We start from the raw sequence: 16,236 nt of genomic DNA on the forward strand, positions 1-16,236 counted from the left end.
TTGCTGCTTTCAACTTTCAAAACAAACAAATAGTTATTGACCAATGAATTTTTGAACTTTTGTAACAAAAACTTAAAATTAGTTGTCAAACCACATACTATATGTTGAGGTTTGATCAAATTACAGGTCTTTGAGATTGTTGCTCACAGCAAAGCTTTCCTATAAATGCTGGTTTGTCCTTGCATGTTGACCAGTTGTTAATTAAAAAAACATTTTTTTTTACCTATAGATAGTGATGGTCAGCTGCCACAATGAAAAAAATGGCACCAATAGGGCCATAGGGATGCTATTTTAAGGTCCCAAAGTTGCTGCTGTCCTTTTACTTGTAGAGATGTGAGACTTGGTACACACATAGCTGCCATAGGGGATTTTTCAAAAACCTTCAAAAATCTCATGGGGAAAAAAAACTTGTGAGCTGAGAGCAGGGCTGATAGCATTCCGGCGCTGTACCGAATCTCTGGCATACCGGCGTGACTGCGGGAAAAAAAAGGGATTCGCCCAGATTTATCTAACAAACATTTCTCTGGATCCAATAGAAGCACAGCTTTCGTTACCAACCACATTAACAATAGGCCTACTAGCCAATCAGAAGTAGGGCAGGGGCGGGACTTGGGTGTTGACAATCAGGCGCTCCATGTGTCGTCGAAAGTGAGCCTCGTTACCCTACAGTGACGCACTGCAACCCACAGGATGGACCGCAGGTTCATGAAGCCCGGGGAAGACAGCAAAGATGTCGATACGGGCGTTAAGAATAAATGGTGCTGGGCTTGGATAGAGCAGAATGGGAGCAATGTGGCAATAGATAGACAAGATAGTTAATAGGGTTATTTTCAAATAATGTATATATGTTATATGATGAGATTTGCCGCATACATATCACCCCCCCGCCCCCTTCCCGGGAACAGAAAAAAGTTCAGGCTCAGGATTTTTTTTCCACTATCAGCCCTGTGAGAGTCAGAATGAACATATGTAATGTGTGTGTGTGCGTGTGTGCGTGTGTGTGCGTGTGTGTGATCCAGGGTCGTAGTGGCTTGGCGGGATCCCAGACAGGTCGCAGTTTCCCCAGGAGGAGCTTCGCCAGGCCCAGCTGGATGGACGAAGACACCGTGGACTCAGCAGACACATCCGAGTCGCTTTTCTTCAGCAAGGTCAGCAGCCACTCTCTCTGTCATTTCTCTTATTGCTTTGGTTCTTTTCATCTGTTTATTTTCCTTTATCTCTCACTCCTTGCCTCTGTACTCACCTCCCTCCCCCCACCCAAATGTCAGCAGTCACACTCATCTGTCCATTTATTTCTCCCTCACTACTTTTCCTCTTCTCTCATCAGCTTCCCTTCTTCAGCAGGAAACAGCAGCCACTCTCTGTCATTCATTTCCTCCTCTCCCCTCTTTGTGCTTTGCAATTTTATGCTGGGACACTGTCTCCTACAGTGACTCTCTGCATCCTCACCGTTTGTCATTTCTCACTTCTTCACCTCCCTGCTGTTTCTTTTTTTGTTTGTTTGTTTTTGTTTTTCAATCCTTATTAACTGACTTTTTGATTAATCCTGTAGGTGCTCTCATTCACAGACCCCTGTTTAATACAGTTTAATCCCAGATTTAGCATTGAGTTGTCTGTGTACTCTACATGGAGAGATGATAGTGGTTAAAGTGAAACATATTCATTCTCATATTGGTCATTCTTATATATTGTTTAATTGTTATACTTTCTAGTGAATTATAGTGAAATTACAATTTTCCAAATTTTTCTGAGGATTTGGACGTAAATACATCAAAGGTTTGCACTTCACTTAAGACTTGGCAAAAAAACAACATTGCAATCTGTCCAAATGTTACATAATTTTTTTTTTGTCTGTATCTACACCTTTTCTCTATCTCTTCCATTTGCTTCCTTGATATTGAAAGTAGAGCTATCAGTGTGGCTAAGCCACACTGATAGCTCTCCATCTCACTTTTCCACTTACTTTTTCCCTTTCTGTCACTCACACAGATGAAAAGATAGGTAATAATCAGTAAATATCAGGCAGTTCTTTTGGGCTCTTTCTATGCACCCCTATCTTTTTTCAAACCCTGTAATACTCTGTTCTCAGTTCCTTATTAGACACCGATATGTGGAACAGCAGAGAAGATGACTTGAGAGGACGACAGGGAGGCATGACAAGAGACAGATATGCGTGGAGAGACTTTGGAGTAAAAAGTGACAGGGAAAAGAAATGGAGGAGGTAGATGATGGAAAAAAGATAAGCGAGAGCACTGAAAAATGCAGTCTTAACAGGTTTGTTTTTTGTGAGGCGTTGGGAGGTTTTGTGTTGTGTAAGGTGCTAATGACTTTTTGATTTTGTAGGGCTTAAGAAGTCTGTTCTTTAAGGACAGACTGCATGGCTTCTAACTAAATACTGTTCTGCTCTTCTTTTCCTCCTGCCCTTCATTTTCTTCGTTCATCTCCATCACCTCTGCTCTACCAGTTGGACGCCCATGACGAGCTGTACTCCATGGCTGATGATGTGTTTGAGTCACCCCCCATGTCAGCTGCCTTTGCTCCCTGCGAGCCGCCAGACCAGCAGTTCCCAAGCCTGTGAGTAAATATGCAAACGAAGACAACAGCTGTGAAGATGGAAAGAGATGATTGAATGTTCCTGTAGCTGTCTGGCATTGAACTAAACTCACTAAAGCCAGTCATCATAATCTTGCCACTTGTCTAATTTTGGATGATACGTCTTGGCATCAAAATTGTGTTCCAAGAGGCAAAAGTTTTAACCAGAGGCTCTAAATGTGAAAGCTGCTTCCAGCAACAGTAGGAGGTTTTGGGACATACAGACAGTGATCAGACTCTATTTGATGCTACTAGATCTCTTGTAGACTGTAACGGTGTGTTCAGACCAAACACAAAGTGAGTTTCTCACGCGGTGCAGTTACGTACAGCATAAATGCAAAGATGCGAGCATATGCGAATTCTTGCCAGGCAATGCAAATGACATGAATTTCTGCGATGCTAAAACACAAAATCCGTGTTATCGTGAGTCCACAACACATGAATTCACTTTGCGTTTGCTTTGAACACACCATAATAAGCCTGACATGAAGGAAAGGCCAAATTTGATTAAACATATTAAACATATTGACATACATACTGTTTTTTTTTGTCTCTGTAACATGCATTTGTTCTCATTCATGTTTTCCTTTCCTGTTCTACTCCTTTATCCTCCTCTTTTTCCTCTATGTTTTGTCCATCTCTTCAGTCCCTTCCCCTCCCGGCCTTCTACCCTTCCTCCCTCCCCCAGAAAGGACGTATCTCACACACCCAAGACTCCAATGGTGCTACCTGAAAAGAGCCATCCTCGTCGGGGTCGTCGCATTGCCTCCCAGGTCAAGCACTTTGCCTTTGACAAACACAAGCGCCAGTATGGCATGGGCGTCGTGGGCAAGTGGCTGAACCGGCACTACCGACGCAGCCTCAGCAGCAATGTCCAGAAACAGCTGGATGACTTCCACAGCCACAGGTTGGGAGAGAAAAGAAGCTTAAATAGCTTACGGTAGATTAAACAGTTCAGAGCAATGGTTCTCAGTTGGGTGAATTGAAGGTTCAAGAATCTGCAGACTTTCATTTCAATTAAACAATAAAAATTTTCTTGTACATCTCAACCAGAGAAGGAGAGCTAATCAATGAAATCAGTACATGGTTTAAGGCAGCCACTCCACACACAATGTAATTAAAAGCTGGTTTTCACAGTGTCCCTCTTATCTGAGACATGTTGAGCCAGAAAGGTCAGAGCGCAGTAGACGGTATGAATTGGTGCCTTGCTCAGCAGGGACGATACCATTAACAGTTGAAAGGAGCGAACTGGTGACATTTCAGTTGGTCTCTAAAAGCGTCAGTCATCCCTATTAATATTTAGTATAGCTTGTCTCTAAGTGTAACATCTATTTTGTAAAAGATTACAATTATAATACTGTGTTCTCCTGGCTTTACATTGGAATTCAAAGCATTCCACTTTATTACACCCAAGGATGTTGCAGGTGACGGCACGACCCAGTTACCATATTGCATTATAGCACTCTTGGCTAAAACAGCTGCCACTTTATCACACTGTTAAGTGATTTGCTTTTGATACCAGGACTGATTGTGAATTTTACCAACATGTTTTAAACTGAAGTTTTCTACTGTCTTTCTCAGGCCCTACTTTACCTACTGGATCACTTTCGTCCATATAGTCATCACCCTGCTGGCCTGCTGTACGTATGGCTTCGCCCCTGTGGGGTTTGCCCAGCACTCAACATCTGAACTGGTGAGTGAAACTTGACATATATTAGACATAATCACGGCTATTAAAACTTTCATCTTTTCACACAGTAGGTTGCATTTTGCAGTATAAACATAGACATTCCTTTCATCCCTTATGTCAGAACTACTTTTTGTAAAATTGATCTTTGGAACCTCATGAATGCATTGAGAATCACAAATTGAAATCTACATAATTCTGTTTGGATGCAGTTAAATAACTGTTCAGTGGAGATATGCTCTTCCCTCTGTTGCTGAGTAAGGCAGAGAACATTGTACATGCTGTTTCCCTGCCAACCCTTGTCTCTCTGCCGCCCTCTGTAGGTGCTGAAGAACAAAGGCATCTATGAGAGTGTCAAATACACCCAGCAGGAGAACTTCTGGATTGGCCCCAGCTCTGTGAGTCTTGAATGAGGTTTGATTCAATGTTTGATCCAAAATCCCTTCTGCCTTTAAAAGATCTACCCCACCACACACACACACACACACACACACACACACACAACCTTGAAACAAAACAGACTGCTTTGATGTAAGGGCCCATTCTCATTTCCTGCTCTTTGTATTTGAATTTAGTAACGTGGGGTTTACCAAATTTTCTGAAAATTTACACTGACTTTCCTCCCCCGTTTTTTTTTAGGAGGACCTCATCCATCTCGGGGCCAAGTTTTCACCTTGTATCCGTCGTGACTCACAGATAATCAGTCTCATCCAGAGGGCCAAGGACCTGGAGAAAGAGTCTGGCTGCTGTGTGCAGAATGACAACTCTGGATGTGTGCAGACCCTCAGCTCTGACTGTTCTGTATGTGGTTTATTCATTTCACTGAGACTAAGTAGATTACCATTCCTATTTTATACAACCTTGCCATGGTTAGAAGAAATCCTCATTAAAAATGCACGTTGCAGATGCAAAGATAACAACCACAATGATGCAGTAATGCTACAGAAGCCAGTAGAGCATTTAGTGATTTCCAAAGTGAGTTCCACATTCAAGTTCAAGTTCAAGTTCAAAGTTTTATTTGTCATATGCATGAATGTGCAAGTACAATAGCAGTGAAATGCAATGGTGATAACTCCAGCACTGTGCAAGTAAAATAGATAAAAATAGAAATAAGATAGAAAGTATATATATATATACACTAGGGCTGCACAATTAATCAAATTTTAATTGTGATCACGATTTTGGCTGCCACAATTAAATGAGCCTGATCGTCGGCGATATTTACATTTAAAATGCGGGCTCTGCTGCATATCTAATCAAGCACTTTCTCAGCCAGTAGTCAGCCAACCACCAGGGGACGAACGCATGGTTAGGGCTTCATTAAGCTGCCTAAATAACAAGCGAGCGCACTCTGCAGCAGCAGCCTCAAGTTACTCGGTGGACTGATGAGAGCGAGTCATGTCGGGAGAAGAAGGTAGGCTATGGCAGTTCCTGCAACAAGTTCCCCGTCAGAAAGGCTACTCAGGGCCTGCTCATATAGGGCCATTTGCTGCGTATCGTACTAAAGCAAAAATGCCCCCCTCCCCAGTCCCTGGCTGGTCTGCACTTACATTACCTAAAGCCCAAACGCACCCAAGCGCGATTTCCCCCGGTATACACATCATCATGTTGAAATACGACAACAGGCATGTTCCGACGTCATCATAAATCAATATAGTTCAAATACATTCATTATGTCTTCCTTTTAACTAAAAGACGTTTTGTTTCTTTTAATCAGACATAGGTTAAGGGATGTTTATTTACCTTGACAGTTTCGGAGGTAACTTTCTCCTTCAGAAAGGTCCAACTGACACCTGGAGTGGCATGTCAGCTGGCTGCTACATTCAACCGGGTGGCCGCGCACACAATGTGGTGCTGCGGCCGGACCACCTGATGCCAGCCGGTGCTGCATGCGTGACCGTGCATGTGCTCGTGCATGAACGCCTGTATCGTGCTGGAGCACACCCCCTCCAACCATGCCAGAGTGGGGGAGGTGTACTGTATTCAAGCACGGAGCGATCACATTAGTCAAATAATTTTATTTTTTTTATTATTAAGCATTTATTCTTATTAAAAGTTTCATTTTGCACTGAAAACTGTTCATATATTGTTTGTTTAAAAGTAGTGCAATTAAAATACAGATGCTTTCCCTAACATGATGAATAATCGTGATTACAATATTGATCAAAATAATGGTGATTATCATTTTGGCCATAATTGTGCAGCCCTAATATACACTCCTATATACAATCCTATATACAGTGTACAATTATGAACAATTATAAACCTTATAGATTTGAACATACCTACAGCCACAAGTAAAGGCTTCATACCTATACATATATGCAAAGATGTATTTTAAAATGTATTTTAAAATCCACAGAGACTCACAGAAATACATACTTGCACGTGAGCATGTAAATCGTATAATCTTATTCACAGCCGTACAAGTGTGCTGTTTACACTCTCAAAGCATTACAGTAGTCAACAGATTAAGCTTTCTGTGAACAACAAGGCGTTCTCACGCACACACACACACCACACCACACAAAAGTGGCTGTTTCTTTAAAGTTGCTCAGATTATTTGTTGGAAGATGCAAGAATACCTAGTAGTAGGGCTGCACAGTTAATTAAAATCGTTTCAAAATCACATTATGGATAAGTAATATCCAAATTGGAGCCGCTGCAGTTTTTTTTGATGAAGTTAAAATGTGACAATATAGCATTATAAATGAAGTATTGTGGAGCTACAGAGATTTCCTGGCCTACAAATCATCTCTGGATGAAAAAATGCATGATGGTTTGGTGAAGATTAGATTTTTTCCAGTTAAAATAAAGATTATGCTACAAACACAATCACTCCCACTGAAATTGCTAATATTATCACAAGCGCAACACCTGTCAGAGTAATTGTAATTAGATTTTTATTACCATTATCACCCCCACCTAGTAGGATACCTAATAGTTTCACATAGGAAGTATATTTACATTTTGTGAAACAGATTTTGTTCTCATATCTGAGTTTACAAGATGCTGCTGAAATTCAGAATGCCATTTATCCACATTCATAGAAATTTTAAGACATTTGTTACTGACCTGCACATTTTTAATTTTTTGTGTTTGATTCTAAAAGAAAATGCTAAAACAAAACAAATGCTAATTTGTGTTTAATGTTAAAATAACTGTTTGCAGGAGACGCTGGCCACCTTTATAAAATGGAACAATGAGAATGTGGACATTGCCAGGTCGTCCGGCTCAGTCTGTCACCAGGACCCCAGGTACCAGCTCCGCTTCAGTACTTCTCCAGTTTATTAGCTATAGAATTACATCAGAGATAGTAGCTGAGTAGTAACTGATCAGTCAAAAGCCAAACAGTCCCTTTTTCCCACTGATCTTCATTTAATAATATGCTACAGTTTATTCATCTTTTGTTTGTGATAAAGCCAAGGTTTTCCCACCACTTTCATAAAGGTCATAAAAAAAAACTCTCTTAAATGTACCCTATTAAAATTTCATCATTCATTTAAACTTTGTCATTATACATTAATTTATAATGTGAACAAACAACACAGAGCACAAAGACAGAAATACATCATAAATACCTGTAATGTTTCTCTTTTCTCTCTCTTTTTTTTTTTTTTTTTTTTAAATCTTTTAATGTGTAGGACATTAATACTTCCATGTTGCAGTGCACAGACACAGGGCCAGCTGTATTAAAATGTGATTAACACATGTCCTTTCAACAATTTAATACTTATGTGAAGTTTCATTTAAATAACTCGTATACTTGTTCATTTTGCTTGCTGACAGTAAATATAGTTCTCACTTTTCGTGACTGTTGTTGATGTTACTAGTGTGAACATAACTGTTAACTGTGGTATTTCATACCTTGGCCTGCCAGCATTGGTGGATTTGTTGCTATGTTTACTGCACTCTGTCACAATTTGTGATGCCAGGTGGGAGATATCACAGCCTACCAATAATTCACACTCATAATTACCACTAAGCATGGACACTCACAGTCAGCAGTTCCTATTTACAGAACATTTTAGGAGGGCAGCCTTAATGATGTAGTTGCCATAAGCTCATGCCAGGTAAAAATAACACATGTAATACAGCAATATACACAAGTTTCAGGCAATGGATAATTGGTCATTGGATGTTTGAGGGTTTCAGTGCAATGTGAGTGTTATTGTACTGAAATGTTTTTGTTTATTTTGAATTTAGCTTTTGGGAATTTCTGTTTTGCCGTGTGTGTGTGTGTGTGTGTGTGTGTGTGTGTGTGTGTGTGTGTGTGTGTGTCGGTCATGGACAGCTGTACTGCTATTGACCTGGCTCTATGAAAGCCCACTTAAATGGAGTGGGCTGTTAAAACATATAGCACACAACAAGAGATTTTACATGACATGCTCACGCTGAGAGGAGATATTTTTGTTGTATCTGTTTTCGCTGTTGCGCTGTATAGACAGTCGCTGCTCATTCACAGCCAGGTGTACTCAGAGACCGGTGTTAACTGTCCAGCTCATAGGATGGCTCATTTTGGTGAAAATTAAGGTTGTGGCTCGTTGTCTATCTTACTGTGTTATTTGCTTCTAACTTGACTGAAATGTGCCAGGGTAGGCCGTGTAGGAGGTAGGACACACACCCACTCACTTGCTGTGCCTGCTCTGCACCTGTGGCTGGTCTGTTCACACATGGGCTCAGACGCACGTTTTACACTCTTTGTACTAGGAGGCTGGGAGGATAACGTGTGAAACAACTGATGGGGAAATTTGTGTTCACACATGCACTCAATGTCCACAATAGGTACCCCTGCACAATCTAATACAAACTAACACAACTGTTAAGTTTCCATAATGTTTCCTTTTCTGCTGCCTATAATGCTCAGGTTTTCTTTTTGTCACAGTAATAGAGGTGTTCATTCAATTCTATGTTTGGCATTGACCTCATATAATGGTGCTGTTGTACTGGACTGCATTTTATTGAGAGGTGTTTCTACTATTCTGTCCCCCTCATGTATAGAAATAAAAAAAAATAGAGGTACCTCTCAATATAATGTAGTTCAGTACAACACCTCTGCAAACTACAACCTCAATAATAAACTTATGATTAAATTTACACATTCTGGACAATGTCAGCGAAAACTGAACATGATAAACTCTCTTAAAAGGTAGAATTTATGGCAGAGTTGTTGCATTGAGCTGCATTAGATTGTACAGGTGGAGCTGATAAAGTGGTCACTAATGCCCCTTTTCCACTAGTACCTACTCAGCTCGACTCAGCTCGACTCGGCTCGACTCTACTCGGTTTAAGAGCTTTTCCATTAGGTCGTAGTACCTGCTAGCAGGTCCCATTTATGCCCCTTTTCCACTAGTACCTACTCAGCTCGACTTGGCTCGACTCTACTCGGTTTAAGAGCTTTTCCATTAGGTCGTAGTACCTGCTAGCAGGTCCCATTTAGCACCTACTCAGCCGGGGTTCCAAGCGAGCTGAGTCGAGCTGAGTCGAGCTGAAAATGTGACGTTAACGCCGTGCAGGCAACTGATTGGACAGGGAGTGACGAGAGCGACTCCCGCACGAAAACAAAACCCGACATTTAAAAAAAAAAAAAAAAAAAAACGGCAACAGCGGCCGTGCGCATTGATCGTCAGTGAAGTTGTCAAAGTCGGAAAGTGGCAAGCAAACCGCGACCGCGGTCAAATAAAGACGTGGAGACTTTTCTGAGCTTGGTGGCGGCCCAAAGAATCCACAGGGAGCTGGACGGTGCGCCGGCGACTCCACCCACGGCGAGGTGCTACTCAACTGTAATGGAAAACCACCTAAACCGTGTCGAGGCGAGTAGAGTCGAGCCGAGTCGAGCCGAGTCGAGCTGAGTCGAGCCGAGTAGATACTAATGGAAAAGGGCCATAAGTGTACAGCTCATCTGGCAAATGTCAGTATATCCTGCAGTGTCTAGTTCATGTGTGGAAGGGGCTTAAGAGGGTTAAATATTAATTATATTTAAAAGGGAATTTCCATCTTAGATGAATGTTTATTATTATTATTATTATTATTATTATTATTATGCAGTAAACATAAGCTACGCATTTGTGAATTTATTTTCCTTTTTCTCCCTGTTTTGCATGCTGGGCCCAGATTGTGTGAAGAGCCCGCCTCTGCAGAGCCTCACACCTGGCCTGATGACATCACCCAATGGCCGGTGAGTGAATGCTGCTGCTAACTTGGAAATTATATTAATAGCCTGCGATCCAATTCTGTATTAGGAAATCCCCTTTTTCTCTTTTTTAGTTTCTTGGTTAAACATCTAGAAAAGCAAAAATTAGGAGGGAAAATGTTACCATTGCATGCTCGCTTTATCTGTTATTATCTGTTTTCATGTAGCTGTGTACATATCCCCGAAAGTGGAACCACACAGGGTACAGGCACATGGACTGCAACATCAAGGGACGGCCTTGCTGCATAGGAACCAAGGGCAGGTGAGAAACACCAGCTGATATTATTTTCTGCTGCATGTAACACACTGACTGTAGGGACTACAGATGTAACCATGATCGAAGTCTTGCTACTTTCTCCTCTAGAGAACGGGTGTCCTGCAGTGTAGACAAAGGAAAGTTTATGCACATTTATGTCTGGCTCAGTGTGTTGAATTGAATTTTCCCTGTCCCTGCTGTAGATGTGAGATCACCACCAGAGAGTATTGCTCCTTCATGCATGGTTACTTCCATGAGGAGGCCACACTCTGCTCACAGGTAGTGTGCATGTGTGTGTTTTGTGCATTGTGTTCTTGTGTTGGCCCTTTGTTCACGGCGATCAGAGTATTTCCGGGTAGGTCACCTTGCCAAGGCAACAGCTGTAGCGTCAACTGCTGTCATTGTGGAGTTTGTTTTGAATAACTTTATTGAAACTTCCATCATGACAAACAAACACCTGGCTGATCGGTCGATCTCTGTATTATGGTGTGCGCAATTCGCAGCAACAATGCATTAACTTTAAACAAAGTTAAAAATTACACATGAAATGGATTAAAATCAATGGCATGCTGCTAAAGTTATTTAAAAATTACTGGAAGGTAATTTATAGCCTATCCCAGGCTAAGGCTAATGGTAGCTAATTAGATGTGAGCTAAGTTAATCCTAATTAGCTGTGTTGTTGTCATCAAAGTTATGAAATAATGTTCTGGCAAAGCCACAAACGACCTTAAGCTCAACTCACAACAAAACTAATTTTTTTTTTTTTTTTTTTTTTTTTTTTTTAATTGGGATCCAAATCAGGAGCTATTTTCCATGTTCTGTGTTCTTGTGGAAACAAAACATGTTTCCATCATCTGTGCATCAATTCCCCCAACGTAAACAAACTCTTCTGCTGACGCCTTGACATCAGTTGAACAACACAGCTGTTGCCATGGCAAAGTGAACCACCTGGAAATACACTGATTTGCCGTTAACCAAAAGCCCATGCCAAATCTACCCATCCGGTTTCTATGCTTTGGTGTGTGAGATCTTTCTGAGCCTAAACATTCCTCTTTCCCAGGTGCACTGTCTGGATGATGTGTGCGGCTTGTTGCCCTTCCTCAACCCTGATGTTCCTGACCAGTTCTACCGTCTCTGGCTCTCCCTCTTCCTCCATGCTGGGTATGTGCCCTGCAACATTATCCTGGGAAAAGATATTTTGTTATTTTAAGGAAACAGCCTGGGACAGATTTCGATGATGCAATTTACCTTCAGCTCGATTCTAGACTTGGCATAGTTTCAGTGTGCCATGTGTATTTCCAGTAGCTTTATGAGGGGCTTTCGAGTTTAACCAGGCATGCAAGTATATATGTGGTATTCTCAAGAATAATGCTTTGTAAATGCTAAATAACATGAAAAGAATTTTCAATATACCGTGCCATAATGTTAGGTCTATTAGACTGAGTCAGTGAGCTGTTGTACATTTGCAATGAATTATTACAAATCAAGTCTGGTTGCAGCATGTCAACATCCCTCAGGATTTCAAGCCTAATGAAATATTTCAACATGAGGACGCACTGCTCGTGAGCCGTTCACTCACATGAATACTTAGAGCTAATACCAGGCACATGGGAAATCCCTCGGGTCTACCTGTGCAAAAAAAATCTTGCCAAGGGAGCTTAGTGGAAAAATGCAGCCATGGGCATTTTGTGTACAGGTATTGCAGTGTGTGGGTGTGTGTATATGCATAATTTATGCTTGTGTTACCAGTGGTGGACAAAGTACACAGCCCTATTACTTGACTAAAAAATATTCCTGTTGAAATATTACTTCAGTACAAGTGAAAGTTTCTCAGTAAAAGTTTTACTTGAGTTAAAGTACTGCAGTGCTTGCTTTTAAAAATACTTAAATATTCAAAGGTATATTTTTGCTCTGATATCAACACATTGCTGTATTGTTTTTACAATGCATTTACAGAACCTTGTAACATTGAAACCACCTACTAAATGCACTGACTTACGTGTAGAACCACTCTGCTACACAAAACCTATAGAAATGTATAAAGAAACCTCAGCATAGAAATGTCCTGCTTGCGCTTCAAGCAGGACGTTTTTGCATTTTTGTGTATTTCTGCTCTTATTTCTGCTCTGACATCAAACCCAGTTGATAGTGGGTACTGTAGTTGGTTTTTCTCCTGTGAGGAACACAGCGTGTGGCCAATCACATATTAGAAAAGAAAAAAAATTCAGCAACTGACTTTAAGGTTTTGCTTAAAAGCAATAATTATCTTCATAGAAGTGTAGTGGAGTCAGAAATATGAAAATGTAGTGGAGTAGAAGCCATAAGTTTAAAAAAAAAAACCAGATACTTAAGTACAGATGCTCAAAAAATGTATGTAAATATAGTACTCAAGTAAATGTATTTCATCACTATCTACCACTGTGTGTTACTGTAATTGCTTAGTGTAGAGATGTGTCTCTGACTGACTGTGTGTGTGTGTGTGCTCAGGCTGTTGCACTGCCTGGTGTCGGTGGTCTTCCAGATGACCATACTGAGAGATCTGGAGAAGCTGGCTGGTTGGGTTCGCATCTCCATCATTTACATCCTCAGTGGGATCACTGGGAACCTGGCCTCCGCCTTGTTCCTGCCCTACAGAGCTGAGGTAGGTTGTACACACTGATGCATACATGAACACACACAAAACCTACACACAGGCAAACAAAAGTAAAAGAATACACAGCCAGCACATGCTCTGTATGCATAAAGGGTCATGAGCATTTTCTTTTGTTTTGCTATAAGTTTTTAAAGTCTTGTATGTATGACACACAAATTCCTCAGTCCTGTCCAGTGTTCCCACAGGTCATGGAATTTCTGGAAAGTCTATTCCAGACAGGGAATGTCAGGCAATTTTATAAATTCTTTGGAAGTCATGCCATAGTCATGGAATTTTGTCAGCCTCAATTTAAAAAAATCATTAACCAGTCAAGTCATTTATCCACCCATCGTTTTCCATACCCGCTTATTCCTGAGTTATCGCCAAATAATTGTATAATGAACCACATTAGGACCTCTGAATCTTAGTGTGTGCAAATCGTTTCTGTCCATGTTTACTGAATTTTGTAATTTATAGGCCCTATGTGTCTGCCACACACACACACACACACACACACACACACACACACACGTACATACACAAATACACAAATGCACATATGCACATGCATGTGATCATATAGCTTCAATAAATGTGAATGTTGAAGTTACATTCAATAATTAATTTAAAACACATGAGACTTATTAGGTTCCTTACAGACAAGTTTATTTTATTTTATTTTTTGCGATATGGGAAAGACAAAAATACAAAATTGTTTCAGAACTGCAACAACATCATATACAATCAAGGCATCAACAAGAAAACGACTACATAAAATTAATTCAGTATCACTTCAAACAGGTGAACTTGATGTTCATTGACAGCTGTATGCAACCCCCTCTCGGCTGAATCATACCTACACAAAACCACAGTCACTTTTTGTAAGCTTCATTAAATTCAATTAAATTAAATGGCATAACCACACTAATTATTTACAAATTGAAATGACTAATTATCATGTCTCTTAATTCACCTAACGGGCAGTGAGTCCCTGTCTTTAAAAAAATGGCTCAACAAGCCAGGGTGTAGCACAGCAAGATTTGTCTGGTCCTTCAGCACTCATGTTAAACAGACTCTCTCTCTCTCTCTCTCTCTCTCTTTCTCTCTCTCTCTCTCTCTCTCTCTCTCTCGCTCGCTCGCTCGCTCTCTCTCTCTCTCTCTCTCTCACACACACACACACACACACACACACATACACATACACATACACACACACTGATCTCCAGTGAGCTGGTCAGGTGTCTCGGGTGTAAGCTGGTGAGAGAGGTATGTGGCATATTGTCCAGAATCCTTTATCCTTATCCGTCCTTTATCCCCACAAATTGTCTTTAAATATGAAGCAATTTTCACAAACAAAATACTGAAGTTTGAACGATTAAGGGAGCAAGCTTGCTTTAAGATTCCTTAAACTAATTAGGCCCAAATCTTCCATCCCAGCCAAAGAGATGAGGTAGTGATTTCTCATGTAAAACTATAATGAAGTATTTTCCTCCCAGGCATCCTGTGCCACCCCTTTATTTGTGTTACACACCAAAGCTGCAAAATCTGGGCCAAATGTGTCATCCACATCCTCTCTTCATTAAGGAAAAGTTTATTGGTAAAACAAAACATAAATTAGAGTTCCAGTTTGATCATGGCCCCTTTCTCTGCTGTTTCCAGTCAGTACCCTAGCTCAGCTCAGCTTAGGGAGGCAGCTCCTGCTGGGGATTATTGAACCAGACTTCACTGCCCTGTGTGGAGGGTAAAGGTTCCCCTACCTTACCCACTTCCTCCTCACCACCTTAAGCAGAGGGTGTCTCTGACCAATCAGAAAGATGAGACTTAATACTATAAATGATATTATGAACTAGCTAAGAAATTAGATGAATATGAATATTCGTGTAATGAATATCAATATTTCAGTATGAATATTTAGTGACTAGGGTGATCCTTAGATTTTAGTTTATTTATCCAGAATATTGCCAAAATAGTTAGAAACAAATTGATACTTCAGGGCAAATTTTAGGTAAAAACAATAAGCCATATAGTTTGCATACTGAGATGGGAAGTTTAAACCCACCTCAGACTGTTAGATATGGCACACACAAAACAAAACACACAACATATACACATGCAAACATGCCTGCAGACCCTTCTTCTTCATACCCTTAGGACAAAACTTAATGTTTGTTATCTAGGTATTGTTACTACCATTTATCCCCTCTGTTATCTCCTGTTGAATGTGGTAATGGAAATTTGGAACAAGCCTCTTGGGAAGGTAGAGCTAAGGAGAAAGCAGCGAGTGAAGTAAGAAGGTCGTGAGGGAGTAAACAAACAAACTAAAGCTATGTAGGCTAAGTAGACAGTGGAATCTTGTACAGATGCTTTCAAAAGCTATCATCAGGGGAAGCTTCTGTCCTATTAAGCACAACTTCTATGGGTAAGAGACTCACATTAAACATCTATTGCTAACATGATCTGATTTTATCATTTTTATCAGGCTTTATCACACCAGATGATCACCCATGCATTCTTGCTGGGGAATTCATTTGTATTCAGCTTGTGTATTTTTACCAAGGACATGGAGAGTAAAATAAAGTGTAATATTCTCAAATCCTAAGTATAATGTTCTCTAATAAGTTGGGCTTGGGACACTGATTTGAGCAAATAACTTGTGTGAAAAGAACACAGTCTGGATTACCTACTTTTTATTGGCATGTCTATTTAACTTGGTGTGCCTCTGCAAGGCCCACTTTCCCCTTAGAGATTAGTCTAATGCCATTGTGTGTGTTAACAAAGGCCATTGCTAAAGTACTTAATGGGATGTGTTTATTTTAATTACAACAATAAAACGGACTAGACTTGTCTGATGATGCTCCTGAGTGTACACACCCTTA

General features: G+C 40.6%; 1 protein-coding gene across 2 annotated transcripts in view; it reads left to right on the top strand.

Moving 5' to 3' along the window:
* LOC115379715 (inactive rhomboid protein 2) overlaps positions 1 to 16,236 on the top strand; it is a 51,481-nt gene that overhangs the window by 29,273 nt on the left and 5,972 nt on the right. For both annotated transcript variants that reach the window (XM_030080589.1, XM_030080677.1), the window contains 12 exons: positions 1,020 to 1,148; positions 2,465 to 2,574; positions 3,239 to 3,499; positions 4,174 to 4,285; positions 4,603 to 4,677; positions 4,919 to 5,080; positions 7,451 to 7,536; positions 10,394 to 10,457; positions 10,640 to 10,734; positions 10,932 to 11,007; positions 11,789 to 11,889; positions 13,216 to 13,369. In XM_030080589.1, coding sequence (XP_029936449.1) covers positions 1,020 to 1,148; positions 2,465 to 2,574; positions 3,239 to 3,499; positions 4,174 to 4,285; positions 4,603 to 4,677; positions 4,919 to 5,080; positions 7,451 to 7,536; positions 10,394 to 10,457; positions 10,640 to 10,734; positions 10,932 to 11,007; positions 11,789 to 11,889; positions 13,216 to 13,369 — 1,425 coding nt within the window. The remainder of the gene's footprint in view (positions 1 to 1,019; positions 1,149 to 2,464; positions 2,575 to 3,238; positions 3,500 to 4,173; positions 4,286 to 4,602; positions 4,678 to 4,918; positions 5,081 to 7,450; positions 7,537 to 10,393; positions 10,458 to 10,639; positions 10,735 to 10,931; positions 11,008 to 11,788; positions 11,890 to 13,215; positions 13,370 to 16,236) is intronic.

The sequence above is a fragment of the Myripristis murdjan genome, chromosome 1, assembly GCF_902150065.1.
Source record: "Myripristis murdjan chromosome 1, fMyrMur1.1, whole genome shotgun sequence".
Lineage (NCBI taxonomy): Eukaryota > Metazoa > Chordata > Actinopteri > Holocentriformes > Holocentridae > Myripristis > Myripristis murdjan.